This window comes from Rhipicephalus microplus, chromosome 1 (genome assembly GCF_043290135.1).
Source record: "Rhipicephalus microplus isolate Deutch F79 chromosome 1, USDA_Rmic, whole genome shotgun sequence".
Taxonomy (NCBI): Eukaryota; Metazoa; Arthropoda; class Arachnida; order Ixodida; family Ixodidae; genus Rhipicephalus; species Rhipicephalus microplus.
The window spans coordinates 141803351-141827114 of record NC_134700.1 but is presented as its reverse complement, the minus strand read 5'-3'; the positions used below and the strand labels follow the sequence as shown (position 1 = coordinate 141827114).

General features: G+C 43.8%; 1 protein-coding gene across 1 annotated transcript; it reads left to right on the top strand.

Moving 5' to 3' along the window:
* The first annotated feature begins 789 nt into the window (after positions 1–789).
* On the top strand, positions 790–21379 carry LOC119177832 ((3R)-3-hydroxyacyl-CoA dehydrogenase). Its single transcript, XM_075867449.1, has 3 exons — positions 790–952; positions 18081–18280; positions 20955–21379. Exons 1-3 carry the CDS (start codon positions 790–792, stop codon positions 21354–21356), a joined length of 765 nt encoding a protein of 254 aa, XP_075723564.1. The 3' UTR covers positions 21357–21379.
* The last annotated feature ends 2385 nt before the right edge of the window (positions 21380–23764 follow it).

Genomic DNA, 23764 nt, shown 5'->3' with positions numbered 1-23764 from the left:
GCTGACTCGCAGGTCGCGAGATTTAATCCCGGCTGCGGCGGCTGTATAACTTAAGGCCATAGTGTGAAAAACTACTTTGCGATAAAATTGGCGGCGTCATTCAAAGCCTAGTGAAAACGCAATGCGATGGAGGTCAATTTAAGATACAAAGCTCGAGAAAAAAAATAAATGTGCTGTGTCGCGAAAAATTGTCATACAATGTTCTAATTGGCTGTTGTCGTAACACACGAGGTCAAAGTAATATAAATTCCGATCTTGCGTTAAGCTGCTTTTCATAGAGATGCGTGTCTGGTTATCGCATTTTTATGGTTATTCGCCGACTTCGGCGTTTCTTTCAGCTGCAATTAACGGCTTCGACAGCGGATTGGTAATGAACGAGAGCCCATCGCCTATTCCGATCATGGAAACTTGAAAAGTTTTCTCGCAGATCAGGTGAACAAAACAATCTAGGTGTCCTGACTCGCAAACCGTCGATGTTTCGTTGTCGATAACTGGAACAAATATTGAGTGATACCACTGCCTCGACAGAAAGGATTCAAGGCTGACTGTGCGGGAAATGACACTAAATTAGAGACCTTAGCACTAAGATGACTGAGCTTATCCCCAGGTACAAGAAAAAGAACTCTCGAAAATCGAGAGGCATATCTTATCGCTTCGATAAATGGACGTACTTCTGACAAACATACCCTGAAAAAGCGGGAGCTGATCAGACGCCCCCTCCTTCCCCCTCACTCTCTGCAGTGGTGGAAGTAGAAGTGTGGACGCTTTTACAGACAAGACCACGGCAACATGTCGTCCGAGATGGAGTTCTCAGGACGCCTCGCAGTTGTGACCGGTGGAGGCAGCGGCATCGGCGAGGCCATCTGCCGTGTGCTGGCCGAAAAAGGAGCCCGTGTCGTGGTGGCGGACATCAACTTAGAAGCGGCCGAAAAGGTCTCGATCTCCCTGCCAGGTTTGTCTACACAGTTTGCAATTTTATCTGAATATTGCCAGAAGTTTCTTTTCCGCCACCGCTCAAATATTGGACAATGGATATTGATTGTTGCCGGACTTATGCCATAGAGGTAATGAAGACAATACAGCGTAAGGGTCTTTTCTTGCAGCTGGTAATTGAGGTGCCATACTTCACTTTTAAGAAAATCGAGTATTTGGGGAATGTTTCTGCTACACAGCATTATTCGTCATCTACGTGGAGTATTTTCCTCGCGTTATCACTATGGTTCCGGCAGTGGGGTGTCGCGAAATGCGCGTGGGTCATTAGTGTTGCATAGCAGTCTCACTCGGAAAGTGGCCATCAATGGGGTTTCAAGAAAGAAAACGCAAGTTAGTAACATGACGAGAGAACACTCCCCGAATTCTCCGCATTTCGAGAGTTTTTTTAGAAGTATTTATTCAATACCATGTGGGGTTTAACGCCTTGAAACCACCCTCTGATTATGAGAGACGCCATAGTGGAGAGTTCCGGAAATTTAAGCCACCTGGTGTTTTTCAACGTGCACTTAAAGCTGAGCACCCGGACCTACAGCATTTTCGCCTCCATCGAATCTGCAGCGTCCGCAGCCGGGACTCAATCCAATGACCTGCGGGTCAGCAGCCGAGTACATTAGCCCCTAGATCACCGCGGCGGCGTTGTTATCAGAAGTAGCGAATCGACTACGTAACGTCGACGGAAAGAAAAAGAAACTTGATGGGGGTGATAAACTCACCCACTATTTATTAACAATAGATGTTTGAGTTCATCAAGGCACTGGCATTGCATATATGCTTTTTTAGCCCCTTGATGTTCGATGAAGGACTTACAACGTGAGCCCCTAATTTTCTTAAAATGATATGGTTTTGTGGGCTGGAAAAGGGAACAGGTTTGGACGAGTGACAGACTGCGGAAGCGGCTAAATTTCTACAGTATACGAGTGCATGATACAGCTACAAAACATCTGCCAGAAACGATATATATTCTGTCCAGGGTGGTCTGTAAATGTAGCTGATATTATTAAGCCCATTTTTTTATTAGCAATCTATGTGCTTTCAGTATGCGCGCTCAGGTACGTAAGCTTGTTTCCTCTGAAAATTTGCATATAGTTAATATCTGAAGTTCAGGCTTAAGGCAGGTCAACACCTGCCTTAAGCCTGAACTTGCCTGTGGGCATGGAAGCATCGGCAGAAGCATGTACTCATTCATGCTTCCCTACGTTTTGCAGTTTCTCGTCGAGTGCCTGAGTACAGCCAACGCCGGAGCATTGCTACCGCTCAGCGTACATTCCAGCGTGACTTTCCCTTCGACTGCTAACAGCACCTACCTGGATACAACCCAGGGTCCGGTGCTCTGCACTTTATCTCATCAGAGCTGGTTCTTCGAGGGGAGGGATCTCGCACGTGCCGCAGCAAAATCGTCATCGGCCACGACGACAGCGACACCACTGGCCCCTTTAAAACCGTGTTGCACGCATGCCACCGGCAGTGGGCATGGAAGCATCGGCAGAAGCATGTACTCATTCATGCTTCCCTACGTTTTGCAGTTTCTCGTCGAGTGCCTGAGTACAGCCAACGCCGGAGCATTGCTACCGCTCAGCGTACATTCCAGCGTGACTTTCCCTTCGACTGCTAACAGCACCTACCTGGATACAACCCAGGGTCCGGTGCTCTGCACTTTATCTCATCAGAGCTGGTTCTTCGAGGGGAGGGATCTCGCACGTGCCGCAGCAAAATCGTCATCGGCCACGACGACAGCGACACCACTGGCCCCTTTAAAACCGTGTTGCACGCATGCCACCGGCAGTGGGCATGGAAGCATCGGCAGAAGCATGTACTCATTCATGCTTCCCTACGTTTTGCAGGTCAGTTATTTTAACAGACTACCGTGTAGGAGTTTTCGATCTGACAACCCTTTTATTATGGTGCTTCCATGCCCAGAAGCCCTGGTACAGCCTTTTTGTGACCTTTTGTTGTTAATATGTGGTGATGTCGAGCAGAACCCGGGACCCAAGGATGATCAAATTACTGAAATACATAAAATGGTGAAAGATATGCAAGAACGTTCGATTCGCATTGAAACCACGCAAGCGGTAATGTCAGGTGACATCCAGGAGCTTAAGCAACATCAGCTTTCGCTTACTAAAGACATTTCCAACATATTGACGCGCCTGGAAACGGTTGAAAAGCGGACATCCATTATAGACAACATTCAGCGCGAACTGACGGCAACGAGTCAACTTACAAGGCAAGTGCAGGGCGACATGCTTGGTCTACGTGCGCGTCTCGATGAGGCTGAGGATCGCTCTCGGAGGGATAATCTAGTATTCTTTGGTATCGCAGACAATGCCTCTGAAACTACGCAGCAGACTGAGGAAACTATCTTGAGCTTATTTCGCCAGTCCCTTGATCTAACTTTATCTGGTGATAACGTTGCACGCGCACATAGAATCGGCCGCTTTTCCACTAATAAAGTTCGTCCGATTATAGTAAAATTTTCCACCTACAAAACGAAAGAAATGGTTCTTTCAAAACGTCACATGCTCAAAGGAAGCAAAGTGGTTATGCGGGAGGATTTTTCTGCTAACACTCGCCGTACTAGAGCAATGCTGACCAACTTCGCCAAAGAGCTTCATTGCCCTTTCAGTGTGCGCTATAACAAACTTTTTGCAAATGAGAAATGTTATGGCTACGACTACGTTACTGATACAGTGCATGAAATCGGGCCATCCAGACGCGTAACTAATAACGCTAGTGTCGCCAACTCCTCTTCTCGGCAACTTCGTTCTGTTCGACAATTTAATGCTTCCTCGGGAAGCTAGGATGAAGCAAGGGGTGGTGGCACTTGCGTTGACCACAGAAAATTGATCGTGCTGTCTACTAATGTTCGCAGCCTCCTGTCCAAGAAAGATGAAATGAGTGCAGCAGTTAATGATTCAAACGCCGATATTATTGCGGTAACTGAAACGTGGCTTTGCGACAAAATACGAAACGAAGAGCTGCTGTGCTGTGATAAAAAATACAAAATATATCGCTGCGACAGACCTAATAGATGTGGCGGTGGTGTTCTTCTTGCGGTGAATGAGAGCATTGAAAACTACGCTGTTGCAATAGACTCGGTTTTGGAGGCAACATGGTGTTGCCTCAACGTGGCTTTTAGAAAAGTTGTCATTGGCGTATGTTACCGCCCACCTTCAGGAAGTGCAAACTTTTGCAATGACCTACATGATTGTCTGAGCCATGTGAAGGTTTTGTTTCCTCGCGCAGCTGTGATTCTACTAGGCGATTTCAATTTCCCTAACATTGTGTGGTCAAATTCTTATTCATATTCCTTGCCTAACTCAGCGGAAGCGGAGCATTTTATTCGCATCTGTTCAGATTTTGGTTTGACGCAGCTTGTTAATTTTCCTACGCGCGTTACCGATACTACGTCATCCATTCTTGATCTTATATTGACATCAGAACCAGATATTGTATCTTCAGTGTCCAATGTACCTGGTATCAGTGATCACGATATTATTCAAGCAAATATATTGCTGCCATTCTCACGCATGCGTAAGCAGCTTAAAACTATACGGGATTACAGAAAGGCTGACTTTGACTCAATTAACAAGGATTTGGGCACATTCCTAGATGAGTTCTTACCCAACTACCCTGAAAGATCGGTGCAGAGCAACTGGGACTTATTTAAAGCTAAAGTTTCAGAGCTAACCGTTAAACATATCCCTATAAAACAAGTTCTTTCCAATACACGTGCTCCATGGTACAACAGATACATAAACCGCCTTTCAAACCGTAAGAAAAGGTTTTATCGTGCTGCTGTCAAATCCCCGTCTGATAAACGTTGGTCTACTTACAAATCTGCTGCCACAACCTATTTATCTGAAGTGAAACGAGCTAAGTCTTCCTTTTTTAGTCACACTCTACCGGTTATGCTGAAAAATAACCCTAGACAGTTTTGGAATTTCATGCGTGGCAGCGAGCGCTGCGCTATAGCCTTGCTGACAGCTGAAGGGCATCCCGTGCCCGACGTAGAATGCGCATCTGTACTAAATGACACATTCATAAAAGCTTTCTCTCACCAGGCGACCATCAACAACCAAATCTCCTTGCCGTCACCCCATTACCTACCTATGGACGCTATCTTCGTTACCTCGGAAGGTATTCGTGCGGTCATTAAGAAACTTAAAAACTCATCATCATGTGGAGTTGATGGTATCAATGCTAAATTCCTGAAGAACACTGTTGAATACTCCTCTATTATCCTGTCATGCATTTTTTCACAGTCCCTGCAGCATTCTAGCCTTCCGGAAGACTGGCTGGTCGGTAAGATAGTGCCAGTTCACAAATCAGGGCTAACACACAATCCATCAAACTTCCGTCCAATTTCACTGACATCTGTCCCGTGCAAAATACTTGAGCATATCATTTTCACCCACCTTGTTAACTTTCTCGAGTCTAACCAGTTTTTCACACCCTCGCAACACGGTTTCCGCAAGAATTTTTCTTGCGAAACGCAGCTCTTAGTCTTTACAAACGACCTGCATGTCCTACTCGATTCTGGATTCACCATTGACTGTATTTTTTTAGATTATTCTAAGGCATTCGATAAGGTCAGTCATCAGTTACTACTTCTTAAGATGAAACACTTAAACCTAGACCCTAACGTGTTTAACTGGATTCGAGCCTTTCTTTCCAACCGAACACAGTTTGTTTCTGCTAACAATATTGATTCCCCCGTCCAGCCGGTGCTCTCGGGTGTTCCCCAAGGCTCTGTGTTGGGACCCTTACTGTTCTTAATTTTCATGAACGACCTGCCAACTAATGTCTCATCAAAGGTATACCTATTCGCAGATGACTGTGTAATTTATCGGAAAATAACTAAGCAAAATGATGTTACCTCGCTCCAGACGGATTTAAATAACATATTTACCTGGTGTCAATTATGTAACATGGAACTAAACATTTCAAAATGCAAAGCAATGCGTGTGTGCCGCACCTCACTTGCGTATCCAGATTATCATCTCAATGATACCCACCTCGAGTCTGTTTCATTTTACAAATACCTAGGTGTTCATATTTCCAGTAACCTGTCATGGAACCACCATGTGGAGCACATCATCGCCAAGGCTAACCGTTCTCTCGGGTATTTTCGCAGGAACTTCTACATGGCGCCCTCATCCCTTAAGAAACTTCTTTACACTACTTATATTCGTCCATCACTTGAATACGCATCATCCGTCTGGGATCCTGGTGGCACTACACTTACACATGAATTAGAAGCAGTCCAGAATCGTTCAGTTCGCTTCATTTTAGCCAATTATAACCGCACGGCCAGTGTTACCTTAATGAAGTCCCAGCTCAACCTTCCTGAACTCGCCATTCGGCGTAAAATAGCCCGACTCAGTCTCCTTCATAAACTTTATCATAGCAAAAATCTTCGTGAACAGTTTAATAAACCCCCCTCATTCATATCACCCAGATTGGACCATCTGCAAAAAGTTCATGTTCCCCGCTGCAGAACCGTAACCTATTCGCATGCCTTCATTCCAAGAACCACATCCGAATAGAATCTACTACCACAATCAGCTACGGCTATTACCGATACATCACGTTTTAGGGCCTTTTTGCAAAACATGTTTTGCGATGTTTGATTTTGCTTCGTGTTATATATGTCGTTTTTTTTTTTTTTTCAAAATCGTTGTCATGTATTCCCGCTGCTACATTTAATTCTTTGTTACTGTGTGTTTTTGCCAACCGCTTTGTATTTTCCCTTCTTTTCCTTTACGTTTTGCCGTTTTTTTTTATCAAAATCGTTGTAATGTATTACCGCTACTACATTTAATTCTTTGTTACTGTGTGTTTTTGCCAATCGCTTTGTATTTTCCCTTCTTTTCCTTTACGTTTTGCCGTTTGCTGTATTATTTTGTATTGCCACTCCCCTCTGTAATGCCTTCGGGCCCTGAGGGTACCATAAATAAATAAATAAATAAAATAAATAAACACCAAGAAAACAATTCAGTTTAATTCAAAAGTTGCACTCATGGTTCAGCCCTATATGGCTTTGAAAGAAATTTAGGCTTAAAGTGATGAAATAGCTAACTATAGAAACCTAAATTTTTAAAAAAGAAAAAGTGCCAATATATGAGTGTTGTGCCAACAGTAATGAATAAAAACTTTTAGTGCGACCGGAACGTGACTTGGCAGCTATGTAGTGAGGATAACACCCTGAGCATATAACCTCCACGACCATGATATTCTGAAGCCTAAGTGCGTTATCATAAAAACAGTGAATAAAAAGATATTCGGCAAGAGTGTTTTGCACGCAGTTAGCCATATTACAAAATGTTACTGCTTGCTATCAATTATTCTGCTTGGATGCACAGCTGCACCTATGAAGCAACAGCACGCAGAGCTTCAAGTGCGAACATTGGTTAGAAGCAGAGCTATTGTTGTTCGTTTGACACTAGGACGCAAAAAAACCAGGTATCGAAACAAGTGGCTTCCAAGATTTGAACTGAATGCCCATGTAACGAAGAATCCTTCAATACACCTAAAAACACCAGACTTCTACCTTGGCACCTTTTTAAAGTGGTATAGACTTTTGTTTGAGTGAGACAAAAGAATGTTTTTTTTTTCTAGCTTATTTCAGTCGTTAGGTGACTCTAAAGCCCGTGGTCCACAGTGCGTCTACACTTGGCATATTGATTTGTCTTTACTCTTCTTTTTCGTCCTATACTTCGTCATGTTTCATGAAACATCACAACTTTTTTCTTGAAAGTCCAAAAATAAATTTAACAACTTCAAATGACATACAAAACAACACTGATTGCCTGAATGAAAACCCGCGCAATTTGACTAATGGAGTGCTCCAAACAAGTAGGAAGAGGTTTAAAACAATTTTGAACGTTATGTCGTAAAAGCTTTCATACGTACTGAGGTAACTCAGAATTACGTAACAAGTGTATTAAAAGTATTTATGACAACATGGTAGATGTTGTGGTATGAAAACATTGATTTTCGATCTCAGATGCATATATCAGGGGTCTAAAAAAGGGTGATGACTTTCTAGCGACTCAAGATAGCTACACAAAGTTTTCTCTAATTATTCTTGAATCGACAGCGAACTCGAAATTGTGAAATTCCCCCCAAAATTTTTAAATGGTTTTTGAAAGTGGTGACCTACCTTAAGCTCATCACTAAGACACCCTTATTCATATGTTCACTACTACGTTAAGCGTAAAAAGTAGGGCAAAATAAAAAAAAGAACACTTTTTCATGCTTAGCGCAATGTATCACTTCGTGGATAATTTTGAAATGCAAGATTTTTTGATAAATTCTCTTTTTTGTTGGGTAGGGGACGGGGGTTATAGCGGACATATAATTTTTTTATATTGTTTCATACCTAATAACTTCACTCATGTTGAAGATAACCATACTGTTATAATACATAAGACGACCCTTCAACGTTCATTAGTGTGCAATCCTTTATCGCCTCGCGCTATTCCAAGGCTGCAAAATTTCGCACAGATCCCCGTTATCTTTAGTAACTTATGGTTAACTCTTCAGTGCATTACACCCTCGCAGCGGAGTCTGTGCAAGCAGATGCTTGGTGAGTAGTGTCACCATGGGCCCTAGTCAATGGTGGGAATGGGGATGGGTTAGGCACTCTTCGAAGTTCAGCTGTGCGTGTTTTTGCTGTATCCACGGAACCACTGCCTTGCGTTGAGCCACTGTCTTTGGCCTTAGCTTCACTCAGACGGTATCCTTGAATTGAGCCACCCTGAAGAAACCAACAGTCCCGTTTTCCTCTCTTTTTCTCTCTTTGTCCTCATGCTCGCCTTTCTCACTTTTATTTTCCCTGTCTTCTTTTCTCCCCAGTTTACTCCCATTTTTAATGGCGGCAAGGGTTAACCTTGTGTAGTTACCAACTCAGGGGTACTTATATTAGTGGGAGCGGCAATGAATGGCTGATGACTTCAAGTGTTTTACCTTCTAGCGTCCCCTCGTTGGCCTAGGTGGCCAGAGGCTGGTGGCCGCCATAACCGTTGAAGTTCAAGTGCTTCACATGGCAAAATACTTCCCTACACTCAATGATCGGTCCCTGAAAAGGAACCACACCAATGCGAGTTTCAAAAAAAACCAAACTGATTGTGATCGCATTTTAGGTTTTTGGTAAACACACCTTTGTATATAACGAGTCGGGTGCAGCATCGTCTCTTTTTCTGACTACTAGTATCGTGGATAACGTGATAGGCAAAAAGTACGATGCTACAAAACTTTGTTCTGCGGATGTTCCTGCTGAAGTGACGCAAAAAGACACGCTCGCGAACAGAAGCAGTTCACTCACAATTATCCGTCTTTCCTCCGGGTGTGTCTCCAGGTGTTTCCTCTATGTGTATGTATCCTCTTGGAGGTTTACAAAGAGGTTTCAACTCAAGTTGAGGACGACGCAGCCTGTAATGAAAGTGAAAGTGATTGGTGTAACCCTGAGGGACAGAAAGAGAGGAGAGGGTATCGGAGAACGAACTAGTGTTAAACACATCAAAATAAAAATCAAGAAGTGGCCATAGACAGGGCACGTAGCGCGAAGGCAAGATAACCACTGGTGAAAAATGATCACAGACTGGAGCCCAAGAGAAGGAAAGCGGATGAAAGGGTGACAGAAAGTTAGGGGAGTAGATGAAACTGGGAAGTTTGCAAGTATAAAGTGGCAGCGGTAAGCACAGGACCGAGTTGATTGACAGAACATTAGAGAGGCATGCATTCTGTAGTGGGCGTAGTAAGGCTACTGCTTATGATTACGAATGTGTCTATCACCCCTCTGCCCACAACAGTCTGAGCACTGTCGTTATCTGAGCACCATCTTATCCGTGAAACGGACTCCAACCATCCTGAAGGCTTCCGAGACCAAGATGTTTTCGCACTTCACCACATCACAATCATCAAAATAGTGAACAGGTTATCACAGCTCAAATCGTCCTCACCTTCAATAGGTTCACCCTACCAGAATCTATGGAAGCTGCTTTCATTCATTAGAAAATCCGCCATACCTACTGAACCCGAGAAAATGCATCAAATACCAAAAGTACAGACATGAATCAAACACATGTCGTAGAAAACACACACGTGCAAAATGTGGTGCCAAAGGGCACCCAAATGAAAGTTCCAATACCACCCAATGGGATTGTAAAAAACTGTCAAGTACCAGACGCACCTTACTCACGAACACGTGACATTACAGAAATGAAAGAAAAACAATCAGAATCAAATTGACCAAGAACCTCACATACTCGCTATGAAGCCCCAAAGAAGCGCTCTCTTGTCTGCGAGAGATCCTATGCTGACGCAGTGAGCTGGTGTACCCAGCTGCGTCTAGTGACGGTGGCCACATAGTACAGCTTTACTGATGTGTGCCCATCTCCGCCCCCCCCCCCCCCCACCAAGCAGCCATCGGCTGCACCAACCTTTCCGTCACAGAAGTCAAATTCTAACCAACCTCAGGGACGACAAACTTTACTGAGAGAGACTCTATCCCACTGGACAGACCTCCATCAGCTTCCGCGTTTCTACCGGACGCAGTGGAGGTGACACCAGGGTCCGTCACTGATGGAATGCTCCATAGTAAGGCGAGCTCTCTAGACCGTCCCTAGGCGAAAAAAAAGCATCCTCCTGTCCAGCCGTCTCAGAAGGCGACAAACTTTCATTAGTCAAGCTTCTATCTCCCATTCGCTAAAATGTCTGCTCAATATATCATTCACTGGAACTATCGATGATTACCTAGAACCTAGATCACATGTATTAAATACTTGCACAATACCCATCAAACGCACATTGCTTGCATGAAACACACTTAAACGGCCCGCTTACTAACTTTCTAAAGCGTTATGTTGTATACCGAAGGCATTGGCAAGGCACTTTCTTGATTACTTGGTACAAAAGAGTTTTCTCTTGAAGCCTCACTCTTGTTACCAACCTATAGGCAGTGCCGATAAAAATTGCGCTTTTTAAGAGATTAATGACTGCGTGATCCCCATATATTCTTTAGCAATGCTACCTCTTCATTTAGGAACTTGAATAATTATTGAACAGGTCTCGCATTCATTCCTGTTGGTTGGAGGTTTTAAAGAGCACCACGCTTTACAGGGATGTAGAGGGACCGATTCCCGAGGTTCGCTAATCGAAAGGTTCAATCTGTCCTGCCATACCTGTATACGTAAAAAAGAGCCAGCGTACTTTAATGTAGCCGACAACTTTTACTCAGCAATAATTCTTGTAACTCGCTTCCCTGCACTATCGACAGATGCTGCGTGGGCTGTCGTACAAAAACTATAAAGAAGTGATCATTTTTCTGATTGTTTCAAACGATTAAAAACAAAAATCTGACCGAAAATGGTACCGCGTTTAGAAAACACTGATTGACTGCTTGATTCATTTATGTGCAGGATTTACCGTCCCAAAACCACCATATGATTATGAGAGACGCCGTAGTGGAGGGCTCCGGAAATTTCGACCACCTGGGGTTCTTCAACGTGCACCCAAAGCTGAGCACGCGGGCCTAGAGTATTTTAGCCTCCATAGAAAAAACAGCAACCACCGCCTGGATATCATTCCGTTACCTGCGGGTCGGCAGCCGAGTACCATAGCCATGAAACCACCGCGGCGGGGGTTAGAAAACACTGTGCTTACTCAATACATTTCGGAGACTTCTCTGAACCATAACACTCATGAATCGAAAACTTGTATATTAGTGCAACTGAACCCTTGATCACATTGCATATTATACATACAATAGAGCAACCCATTTAAGACGTCTAAGACACAAAACATACGAAAGCCATGCTGGAAATCAGAATCCCAAAATGGCCGAGAACTTCAAAACGAAGCATGTTCAAACTTCCGCAGGCATCCTACAGCTGACAACCTAGTTATTTCAAGTGTGACCATGCAAACGGCAAGCGTAGACGACGAGAATCTAAACAACACAGCTGGCAGTAATTTATGTTGTCAGTGAACTACAAGAAGTCGTGTACAGTGTACAGGAGACAGAGCTCTCCAAGGACAGAACACTCACACAGAGCCTATTTTAGGTGGCGTTCGTGATACTCTGGAGCACCAAGCAGATGGTATAGGCCAGAATTTCAAGTACATTTTAAAGTCAGCACAGTAAACATTTTTTAAGCGACACACGCTTGATGAGGGACACAAGCCTATCTTTGATAGAAGGCCATCCTACAAAGTATATAATAGCCTATCACTATCGATGAAATAAATGCCGCGCTAAGAGCATAAGAGAACTAAGCAGCACGCCAGACAGGACTATATATGGCATGCTGAAGCACATACACGAACACACGCTTGATGCCATTCAGCTTTTGTATAACAACGCACACTTTTATGCGTGTCTATGCTAAGTCTGCACAGAGGCCGTTATTATACCCGTCCCTAAAAAAAAATATGCCAAAATTTTTACAACTTACAGTCCTATAGCGTACACTGCTTTTACAAGGTGAAAAAAGTGATAAATGGCTGTCTTGAACATTACCGTAAAAATAATGGCCTTCTTACCGTCGTCAATCGTGATTAAAGTCTCAGTGGTGCACATTTGATCAACTAGTAAGCAGCATTCGAATCACAAGTCAGGGATGCCTTCATTCACAAACAACACTGCCTTTCTGTATTTTTTTTACTTTTTAAGCTTACAACACATGGCACTATGGCCGTGTTCGTCATTTGTACTGTTTTGTTGTGCCAGGAAACATGCTCAGTGTTATTCAAAATTAGCTATCTGAAGGTACAATTGTGGTTTGTATAGGTAATGACTTATGAAACTGGTTTACACAGGAGAATGGTGTCCGCCAAAGTGTTCTCTTTATTAACACGCATTACATACTTAAAATGAATTGCCTAAGCACTCAACCGCCCAAACCAATCTCTTGCTTTCTATATATGGACGAGGTTCAGATCAGCTTCAAATCGTGCAACCTGACTTTCTGTGAACCTGAAATTCAGTAGGCAACAAATAAACTCTCAAGCCCGGAAGACGAACACTATTTTAAGTTGCACTGTGGGATAACTGCCTGTTTACTCTTTTAAAAACCACGTGTCATTAGGCCAGCCGGGACCATCACAATAAATGGACAAATCAAAGCTACTAAAAAAGATGGGAAACTTGTACGCGTTCTGGTTTATGATTATTACCCATATCTAGATGTTGCGATTGAAGTGCTTCGACTCTTTAAATTTAGTCAAGATCCTCTCGCATCAGTCACGGGGTAAAGATCGTCATTGGCTATCGAATCTATTGAGCAGTTCACTGCTGTCACGTATCGATTATGGCTCGATAATCTTCGAATCAGCGTCAAGATCTGCAATAAAGATGCTTAACCCAGTGTGCCACCTTGGGCTTCGTCTGGCAAGTGGTGCTTTGCAAGCCAGCTTAATAGTTATTCTGTATGTTGAGACAGCCTGGTGGTCACTAGAACGACGACGCCAGTTAGCAAGCATCATGCTTTCCGAATTTCCCCTACTATTACGTGAGCTAATGCAGGTAACATCAAACTTCCACTTGTTTTTATGGCGACCATCAGTTACACCACCGTATCCTACCAGATTAGCCTCACCTTTAGTAAATCCGCGCAAGTCAGTCTCTAATTCTGAACTGAGCTCTCATGAGGAAGATGTGGTGTCGTGGGAAATGCTGGCTATCAATCGGTATACATGCCATTCCTAGAGGTAGGAAAGTATGGATGCTCGGTCGCAATCGATCAGAGCTTCATGTACTTTCAGGCAAAATACAGGTGTGGTTAATACTATACCCTGATGCTTCTAAGTAATCTGCGGTATATGTGCAATACATGGTTCTGGTTTCTTGGAATCGGCGATAAACGAAGGTACCAGTAAATTTACTGCAGAATGCTATGGCATACTGCTCACTGTAAGGCACATTTTGAAGAAGAAAGAACCAGCCTCCATTATATCCACAGATCCCTCAATGCAATGAGTGCGTTGATATCCGTTAAGATACTCACAAATGTAGTAGCATGTTCTCAGCCTAGAAAACCCAGGTAAAGATTACGCTATGCTGGACTCTGGGATACTGCAACATAGCCGGCAATGATGCAGTGGACTGACTTGCGAAGTCAGCTGCACTCTATCCAACAGTAGGCGTATATGTCATCCCGTAAGAGAACCCGAGGCCACGAATCAAAAACCGAATGTGTAGGCAGCAAGAATGGAATGCAGCCGCCGAACGCAAACTGCACACAGTAAAGCCGAAATGGAAGATATGCTACTAAAAACGTACCAGGCAACAGGAGGTACGACCGTGCAGACTCATGATCGGTGATACCCATACAGCCCACTCAAACTTTTTAAACAATTATGCAGCACCACAGCGTGCAAAATTTGGTGACACTCTGTTTGTCCTTCATATTTCAATAATGTGGCCATACTTCAAATCAGAAAGACTGCGTCACTTTCCAGTGCTATACAAACGACACGTACCCCTTCACATCTCGTTTTCTTTGATAGCAAACCCATGTTTCCCCAAAGTAGTTTTTAATGTTCTTAGCCAGTGCAGGCTTCTTAAACGCAAAGTCTGGGTGTTACAAGCCAATTTCTCGCTAAACTCGCGCTACTCTTAATGCTGAGAGAATCACTGAGACTTCTCTTTTCAAAAGTCATGCAGCACGCACTCCTTGTTCTAACAAACAGTGTTTCCTTTTCTACGTGACATTGCAAAGCCCATAAGTTTCGCCGGTTTTAAGCTCATCGCACATAGCTTTAGGCACTGTGCATGGCATTTTATTCTTATCATCTTGAGTAGTTTTTATAATAGAGTTGACCAACATCCCCGTTTTAGTCACTCTTCGGTGTGAGCGGCCGTTGCGCCAATACAATGAACAATTATCGTCATCGCCATCATCATCATCATTAAGTTATGTAGAATTATGATCATACCTTCACATCGCAAAAGCAGGCATTACTTTCCTGCGGCTGAAAATTACGAGTTGTGAAACTATGCACTGAATCGAAGGCTGCGTCCGAATGCCTGAAAAATTGAATTGCTGCACAAACTTGAAGGAAAACAAGGAAGACAGGAAAGAGCGCAGAAGAGCGAATGCCGCTCTTGTCTGCACACGCACCAGTTAAAAAAAAAGGTACCCTGTATTTTGGATACAAAAAAGGGACAAAGGCAAGACTTTAACATGTTATGCACAATAGTTAATCTTCTAAATTTACTAATGCTGTAAATTCAAAAGAATTCTGGCATCTAGGAGCCGTGTAAGTGCATAGCATACACGTGGGTTAACACTCAGGTTAGGTTCACTCAGGATATCTCGGCGCATGTAACAGTGGTAATAAATGCGGAGCATTTCTTAGCAAACTGCAGGCACTTTGGGTGTTTCTATCTATCTATCTATCTATCTATCTATCTATCTATCTATCTATCTATCTATCTATCTATCTATCTATCTATCTATCTATCTATCTATCTATCTATATATATATCTATCTATCTATCTATCTATCTATGTATCTATCTATCTATCTATCTATCTATCTATCTATCTATCTAGCCGCCTACGTCTGGGTGCTCTCGTGATCACCGCCTCCATTTGGAGTACACCAAATATTTATGGGATGGTAAAAGGTTCCAGCGATGATGTCTGACTGGTTGCGACATGAACAATGTAAAAACTTTGTGACAAACCCGATTCGTGAAGACACGTGTAGCACATCCGTGTATACCACGGGCCACATTGACAGTTTATATCTAGAAAGGAATGGCATGAACAGTTCTTGACAATTTAAACAGAAGAACTTTAGGGAAACCACACCGTCAGTGTTAACCCAATGAATTTAAACAACAAATGTTGGGGTACTTTCAGGAATCAAACCAAAGCATTCTGCCTTAAAATCAACTATTCTACCACAAAGCTGGGCAGATCTCAAGTATACTCAGAAAAATAACACAATGTAGGCGTAATACTCCTCAAACATAAATTCTGGTTGCCATCGTCACCACCTAATTTTACAAACATTACATACGCGCTCCTATGATACACGCATCCCGTTGAGTTAATTTCACTTGTATACTTAATAACCATTAGGTATTGTTGGTCTACGCAGCAGAACCTAGGGCTGCTATTGTCGCAAGTAGGAGCGCTACATGTCAGCTTACTGCGTCTGGAATTGGTAGTACACATGTCGCGATTGGCATCGTTATGCAAGTGTAAAGTATTGGTTATATAAAATATATGCCACCGTTGAACAATTATATCGGTGCATACTGTATTTGTCGATATATTAAGCGTGAATTCCTAACGTTTCACTCAATAAAATTACACTGCGGTCCCCTTCCTGCCACGCTTTTTGCATTACATTGATTCCCATACGTGGGATCTGCAGAATGTTTAACGATGCATTCGTGTGGCTAGAATTGCGTGATCATCCAAAACTCAACACTACATGTGCTAATATTAGTAACAGGTCATGCAACGCACTTTGAAATTTCTCACAGACAGTTCAAAATAACGCTTCAACATCCATCAGCAATGCATTTCTGGTCTGTCATTGTTCTTATCTCGCTGGTTCAGGAAATAGAAGTTTCGACGAGTGACTTTAAATATAATTTAATTTATGATTGGATGAAAAGGTACACTTGGGGCACATGAAAATTCCAAACAAAATTTCCTTTCTCCGTCATTTGGAAGCCCAGTAATTGAAGCCCACGTTTTGTTTACTGCGCTACTGAGTCGCATCAACTACTCAGTACACACGAAGCTTGAACAAAGGTGCTGAATAGCTTTTGTACTCTATACTGCAGTATCTGCATAGCGCTCTCAAATCGCGCGATCGCGTTCCACTTTCGAGCAAGCGTTTGGACTACAGGCGCATTTCCTTGAGCACAAGTGGGGCATGCAGCTGGTTCCTTGAACTAAATTTGTTCACGTACGATGATGCGAAAATACACCCTACTTGATAAATCTGAAAGATTTGCAGCATCAGAGTACTTCACGTAAGTTTTAGGGGCGAAGCTTTTTATAGCGTTACCCGTTCGTCCCTCGCAGTCGTAGTAGTACTCGTAGTGTGTAACCAGTCTTGCATTTGGAACTTCAAGGTGGTGCCGGTGAAAGATTTCTTCTGTGCGTTGTTGAACAATAAAAAATTCTTAGCGTGCGCGTTAACTGGAAGCCGAATTATCCTGTCTCTCATTACCCCCTTAGCAGCAATTGGCATGTACGTTGAGCACTATCTGGCAAGAAAGGGTTGCTACGTTATAGTCGCTGGGCATAACCTCCTTGGTTTTAGAAAGGCTTAGCGAGCGTTGGGCCACAGTGCCATGAATACAGTGAACTAGTATAAACCAAGAACTCGAGGTGGTTGAAGGTGGGAAGTAGATACGAAGCGCAAGCCGTAAGAAAGTGTGCGTTTGCCACCTCTCGTTTTGTCCTTGGAATGTCCGCTGAATAGCGGTGCATATGCAAAATATATGATGAAAAGATGTGACATGGTGGTACTTGGTGAGTTGAATAGATGAACGAATTGACACACAGACAGATGCATGGATGGAAGCATGAACCGGCGCCGGGGCGGATGCATGGATGAACGCAAGGACGAACGCACAGATGGACGTGCGGACGCACGAACAGATGCACGCACGGACAGGCGAATGAACGCGCGGACGGTCACACTGACGGACGCATGGACGGACGGAAGCAAGAATGAATGAACGGACGGATGCTTCGTCCCACTCTCTATCATTCACTCTGTGGATATGCTGCCATTTTTTACCACCACCTTTTACCTTAAACTTGTTGGCACACGCACAGTGCGTATGTTGCACGAACAGCGAAAGTGTAGCGCGGAAAGTCTGTGTGTTACACGCCTTTCTTGGTGTTCGAACCGAGCACTGCAAGTTTACAGTATGCGAAACCAGCTAGCTCCTACTCTGTCTCTGTTTAATTATTTGAAGTTGCATGTGTTCCGCCAAAGTTTGGCTAATACTTATATTTTGTAGCTGGTCTTCTGTCAAGCATTTTCTCCTGGGTTACACTTTCGCACTCTTCTTTTACTATATCCAATTGAGTTACGACTGTTCACAGGCAACCAGGACCATCGTGCAGTGAAAGTGGATGTTGGTGAATCGGCATCCGTTGAGGAGCTCTTCCAGGTCATTCAAGGGTTCAGTGGAGGCACACCCGTGAGCATATTAGTCAACAACGCCGGCACTGGTGCTCTCTTCACTTCGATCACCGACGCTAGTGAAGATGACTTTGATCGCATAATGAAGACAAACCTGAAGGTGAGATACAACGTATAACTCACTTGGTGTGAATAACCTGCGAGCAGCATGTAAAACACATCAGGTAGTCTCTTCCTAAATCCTTCCCGAACTAGGTACGCCAATTAGATAACCATGAAGGGCAAAAAAAAAATAACCAGCGTACGCTAGACGTAATAAATAAAGGCTGAATAAAGCGATAATTTTTGCAACTTCATAAAACGCTCCTTGTGCTGGCAACTATTGCTCGAGGAAAACAGTTGGCTGCGCTTAACCGAGTCAACGTAAACCTTATTGTCTGTATAATGATAATAATGCACACACGCTAAATAATTGTGTGCTCGCCGAAGAGAATTAACTCGTCTTGAGTGAATTGATTACAAGAGACTCAAGTAGTGTTTGTCACTTTATTTCAAATGCGCAAGTTTCTGATTTGTGCCGTTGTCTGTCGCATGTCATCGGCATCTTTCGGGAAGTGACAGAAGAATAGGTTTAATTCTTTCCAGTGTGAAACCACGTATTCGGATCGCCGTGATGGTTCTTGAACATCGATTTCTTTGTTTTCAAACTCGCTCGTGTGGAATGGCTAAAATAAAGGAACTACGCACCGCTTCTGAACGTGCCCAACATGCAACATAAACCCTTTCAAGGTTGACCTTCTTAGCACCGTTTCAGGGTGCGGCCGATAGGTGGCGAATGCTAGGTGGCGGCCGATAGGTGGCGAACAGGGAGAACTTTAAGTAGGCAATTATGGTTACAAATATTTTATTGTCTGTCTTGGCTGCCTCAAACATTTTCTTCAAAATTTTCCTAAATCAAAAGAAGGTTTGAGCTAATTGCTATGATTCATCCTAAGGTAAAAACAAATATAAAACAAAGCCAGCCCTGCATGGAACTTAGAAAATAGCCCCAGCGAAGGCTGGAGGAGAAGCCTTTCTAGAGCCCCTTGTAAACTCTGTTTCGGCAACATATCTAAGTACACGGTGCCCGCTACGCCACCAATAATCACAATTTTCTGAAATTGGTAACTACCCACTACATCACTATTCATGATTTAACGGCGAAAAGCAGTGTGCGTGCAAGGCATTTTGTGCAGTCAGTGGTTGTTGCTGGGGCTGATGACGGTGATGAATTCTGGCAGAACTCTTAGTCATATGTGAGAAATGTTGAAGAACATACGCTTAGTGCAATTCACATTTTGTGGCGACTGGTGTTGGTTGTGTACCACGGCATCCAGTTATTCGCTGTGGGGCCGAGAAAAATTGCGGCGGTCGGTGGCGGTATAGGGTTCGCTATGCTCAAACACTGACTGTGGTGTGAGCTAGCAGAGAATGAAGGCGTTCAAAAAGTAAAAACGAAGAAAAGAGAACTGTAAGCCTCTATTCGCAGAGAAATATTGCTATGTTTTTTTTAGAAAAATTAAAAAAGTATGTGATAAAAGATCACGCACCAAAAACGAAAATTGCTGTGTGGAGTTTGTTAACACCGATCTCCTTGTTAGGCTAGCAATATTCTAAACGGAACGTCACCTGAGAAAATGCTTTCGGTTATCTGTAATACTTGCTTGTGGAAGCTGCCTGAAGGCAAGCATAGCCATTTGGCTAAGTAATTTGTGACAGATTAGGTGAATCTAATACAAGACTGGAAAACAGCAGGTCGTGAGATTAGATCTCGCCTGCATTTTCGACGGAGGTGAAAAGGCCTGTGCATGTGCCCAGATTTGGGTGCACGTTGAAGAATATCCAGGTGGACGAACATTTCGGAGCCCTCAACTATGGTATCTCTCATAATGAAGTGGTGGTTTCGGGACGTTAAAGCCCACAAATCAATCAGTCAGCGGCTGAAAAAAAAACCTCTTGGCCTAAAATATCTGGTTGAGATGTCACTGCGCACTTTCTCGACGTGAACATGCTACCATAAGTACTTAGTTAAGGTAAATGTCGTTATGAGGAAGTGGCAGGATGTATAACGATTCGCTACGGAGAGGAATATCCATACGCCTTTGTTGTGATTGCGCCCATTTAGGGAGCGTAACCTGGCGTCCTTGATTGCGCCAACGTTGCACAACCAATGATCAACCAAGGCTACTCCCCCGAGTTACTCGTGTCTGAGCGGCACGGGCAGTAAGTGTGGTACGAAGGTGCGAGCTCGTAAGGGCACTCTGCTAGTAGTAGTGACGAGACCATTCATCTCGCAGGTTTTCGTTGTGGTCATACCGCTCGTCCTAGCAGTTTCGGGACGCTATCGAAATTCCAGAACTCCCCCCAGAAAAAGTAAAACGCAGACTGCGCAGTCGAAGCAGCAAAGTCTGGGTCATTGCACCAGTATTATATTCAAATAGAGTTCATTTCGTCTTTCTATGCAGTATATGTTTAATGTTGGCTTTGAATACGCCAGGACAAGGCTAGGGCAAAATTGTATTTGATGCTTTCATACACACTCAACCGCGTTTTTTCATAAAAAACTGAACGTTAACTAAATGTCATCTACGTTTCAAAAGAGCAGCTTCAATTATGGCTCAAATAACATAGATTTTGCCAAGTTAAAATAATTGTCGAGTATTTCTTTCCAAATGAGAAATTGCTATCAAGCTACGCCTTGTGGCTCGTTTACAGTAAAAAAAAACAAGAACGTTTTCAGGACTACCTGATCAATAGCAACGTTATAAAGGGCATTGAAATGATTTTCCATGCAGGGCACATTCCTAATGAGCCGTGCGGGAATCCGCCTAATGCTGGCTGCTGGGATTAAGGATGGAGCCGTGGTCAACGTGTCAAGCCTTGCTGCAAAAAGTGGCATCAGGGGCAATGCCAGTTACACAGCCTCGAAGGCTGGCATCCTGGGTCTCACAAGATGCATGGCACTAGACGTTGCAAGCACGGGCATTAGGTGCAACGCCGTACTACCAGGCTTCACGAAGACGCCTCTGTCCAAGCGTCTTTCCGAAGACGAGAAGAAGAAACTTATTGCAAGCATACCACTCAGTCACCCTGCTGAACCACGTGAGGTGGCACAGGTTGTGGCATTCCTGTGCAGCCCACAGAGCTCGTACATGATTGGCTCCTGTGTCGATGTATCCGGCGGAGCCATATTTTAAAAAGAAGCCCACACAGCCCGCTTACGCACAGTTTTGTATTCCATGAATAAAATTAAAACCATTTTTTCTTTTCAAGCGCAGCTGTCCCTGCCCCCATCGTAATCTTGTCTCCATCTACACTTCGAAAAGCTAGCCTATTAAAAGTGAGCATCCCTGGTAAGAAAAAGCGTTTCGAATATCAATGTTCGTTAGGCGATCACTACAAGAAAGGTATGGAAGAGGCTTATCCTGAAACTGATGTTCACGTACTAAAGGCAGTTAGTTTTATTTTTTCGCATATCTACGGCCTTTTATCTATCTATCTATCTATCTATCTATCTATCTATCTATCTATCTATCTATCTATCTATCTATCTATCTATCTATCTATCTATCTATCTACTTACGGATGGGTGCTCTCGTGATCACCTTCTCATCGTAGGAAAAACCAAAACCGTGTGGTAGTGTAAGAATGTTTTGACGAATGTGACTTGCTGGTCGGGACATGAATAATCTTAAAATCCCGTCTCATACGTCGTCCAACAGTTTCAGCCAGACAGTGACATACATACCCGTGCTAACATTTGAAACTTCATTAGAATTCGAATGAATGTTTACATGTGGGCACACACAGGTTTCTAGTTCTTAAAACGCTGTACTTGACTATTATAGAAATATTTTATTTAAAGCACGTTCTAGATCTCACATTTTTCTTGTGTCATCAATACAAACGATCATGAAAGTGCTGTCGCCCTCGAAGGACAAAGTGGCAACGGCGACAACAAGCTGCTACTCCAGAGACGATAGCAATGCATTCGACTGCTCAACCTCTGCACAGACAGCAAGCTACCGCGCAGGCGAACTCTGGGTAAGCAGCGGCAAAACGGAAACATCAGCAAGCTGCTACAGGGAAAACGAGGGCAAAAAAAGCGGTGGAACAATGGCGAAAACACATGGTATATACTGTACACACGTGGTGTCAAAGGGTACAATGTCACGGGTGAAATGAGCGTAAGGACGATCCCCAGTGTTTCTCCAACTCGTCATGATTCACTTCATGGAGATGTGTATGCTTCTTTTTTACCTGATTGGCAGCTAGGTTTGCATGATGTATAAAACTTCAAATACGTGTTACCTTGCAAGTATCAGGCGTATGTTTTGTTCATGTCAGTTCGAATAAGGCCTGGCTACAAACAAGCATATACCGCACTTTCTATTCGCTTTATCATTAGGTTAACAAGAGAAGCGTCCTTACAGGAATCGAAAGCCTTGCTTCGAAGGAAGGAAGGAAGGAAAAACTTTATTTGCAAGGGTTTGGGACAGGGGTCATGAGCTTGATGGGTGGGGCCCCAAGTCCAGGGCTCCACTGGCTGCCGCCGTCTGTCTGACGTGCCGCAGAACTGCAAGCTGCACCTCTGGGTCAGAGCTGGCGAGCTGTGCCTCCCATTGCTCGAAAGTATTACAAAGCTTGTACTGACCTTAAAAGGTATCTAAATTTGGTGGACGTTTTAGGCATCCCCACGAAATGTGGTAGAGCGATGGCGAGCCGCCACACCACGGACAAGCACGCCCATACAGCGTTGGAAAAATTTTGTGTAACCTTTGAAGATTGGGAAAGACTCCCATTTGAATTCGGCGGAGGTCAATTGCGTCCCCCCCTTCTAATGATTTGTGGGGGGCGCTGTATTTTTGTCGCATGCCTCGCTGGTTAGCAAGAATTTCGCGAGGGGCCATTCTGGATGGGTCATTATCCTCCTCGATAGCTTCCTCCTGGAGTGTTTCAAAGGATTGAATGTGCTGTCGAACCTCTGCTCGGTTCGTGAGCCCTCGAGCACAAGCGTCAGCACTTTCGTTCCCCTCCAGGCCTGCGTGTCCTGGACACCAGATCAGTCTGTATTTGTTCTTCAAGCTCCCGCCTAAGAACTTGCTTATTTTTAACGGAAAGCGGCCTCTTAAAAAGAAACGGCACGCTTCCTGCGAGTTGGAAATGATAATTGTCTGCGGTTCATCTCTTTGTTCCTGCGCCCTGATTGCAAGGGCAATGGCAAAGCATTCCGCCTTGGCGATCGAGGACGTGTACAGTGATGCACATGTCACCATGCAGTTGTCGTTGCTAAGTACCGATGCAACTGACCGTTTGAAATTGTACCTTGAAGTGTCCACCTTAAAAACATTTGATTTGTTTTTGAATGTTTTTCGGAGCCATCGCACTCTCTCCTCTCTGCGCTTTCTGTTTGTTTTTACGTCCATGTTCTTGGACAGTGGTGAGATCGAGATCTTGCTGCGGACGGGATCCGGGATTTCTACAAGAACCTCGTCCATGTTCTGGGGGTATGGCGGAAAGCCCACCCTAGAAAGTATCTCTCTCCCCGCTTTCGTTTGACTTAGACGATTTCTCAGCGCAGTCAGTACCGCTGTCTTTAGCTCAG

What these genes read in the sequence shown, in the direction of transcription:
- LOC119177832 (XM_075867449.1), top strand. Translation starts at nt 790, where the DNA reads ATGTCGTCCGAGATGGAGTTCTCAGGACGCCTCGCAGTTGTGACCGGT. An exon ending in GGTCTCGATCTCCCTGCCAG is followed by an intron (nt 953 to 18,080) that starts GTTTGTCTACAC and finishes GACTGTTCACAG; the next exon opens with GCAACCAGGACCATCGTGCA. An exon ending in TAATGAAGACAAACCTGAAG is followed by an intron (nt 18,281 to 20,954) that starts GTGAGATACAAC and finishes TTTTCCATGCAG; the next exon opens with GGCACATTCCTAATGAGCCG.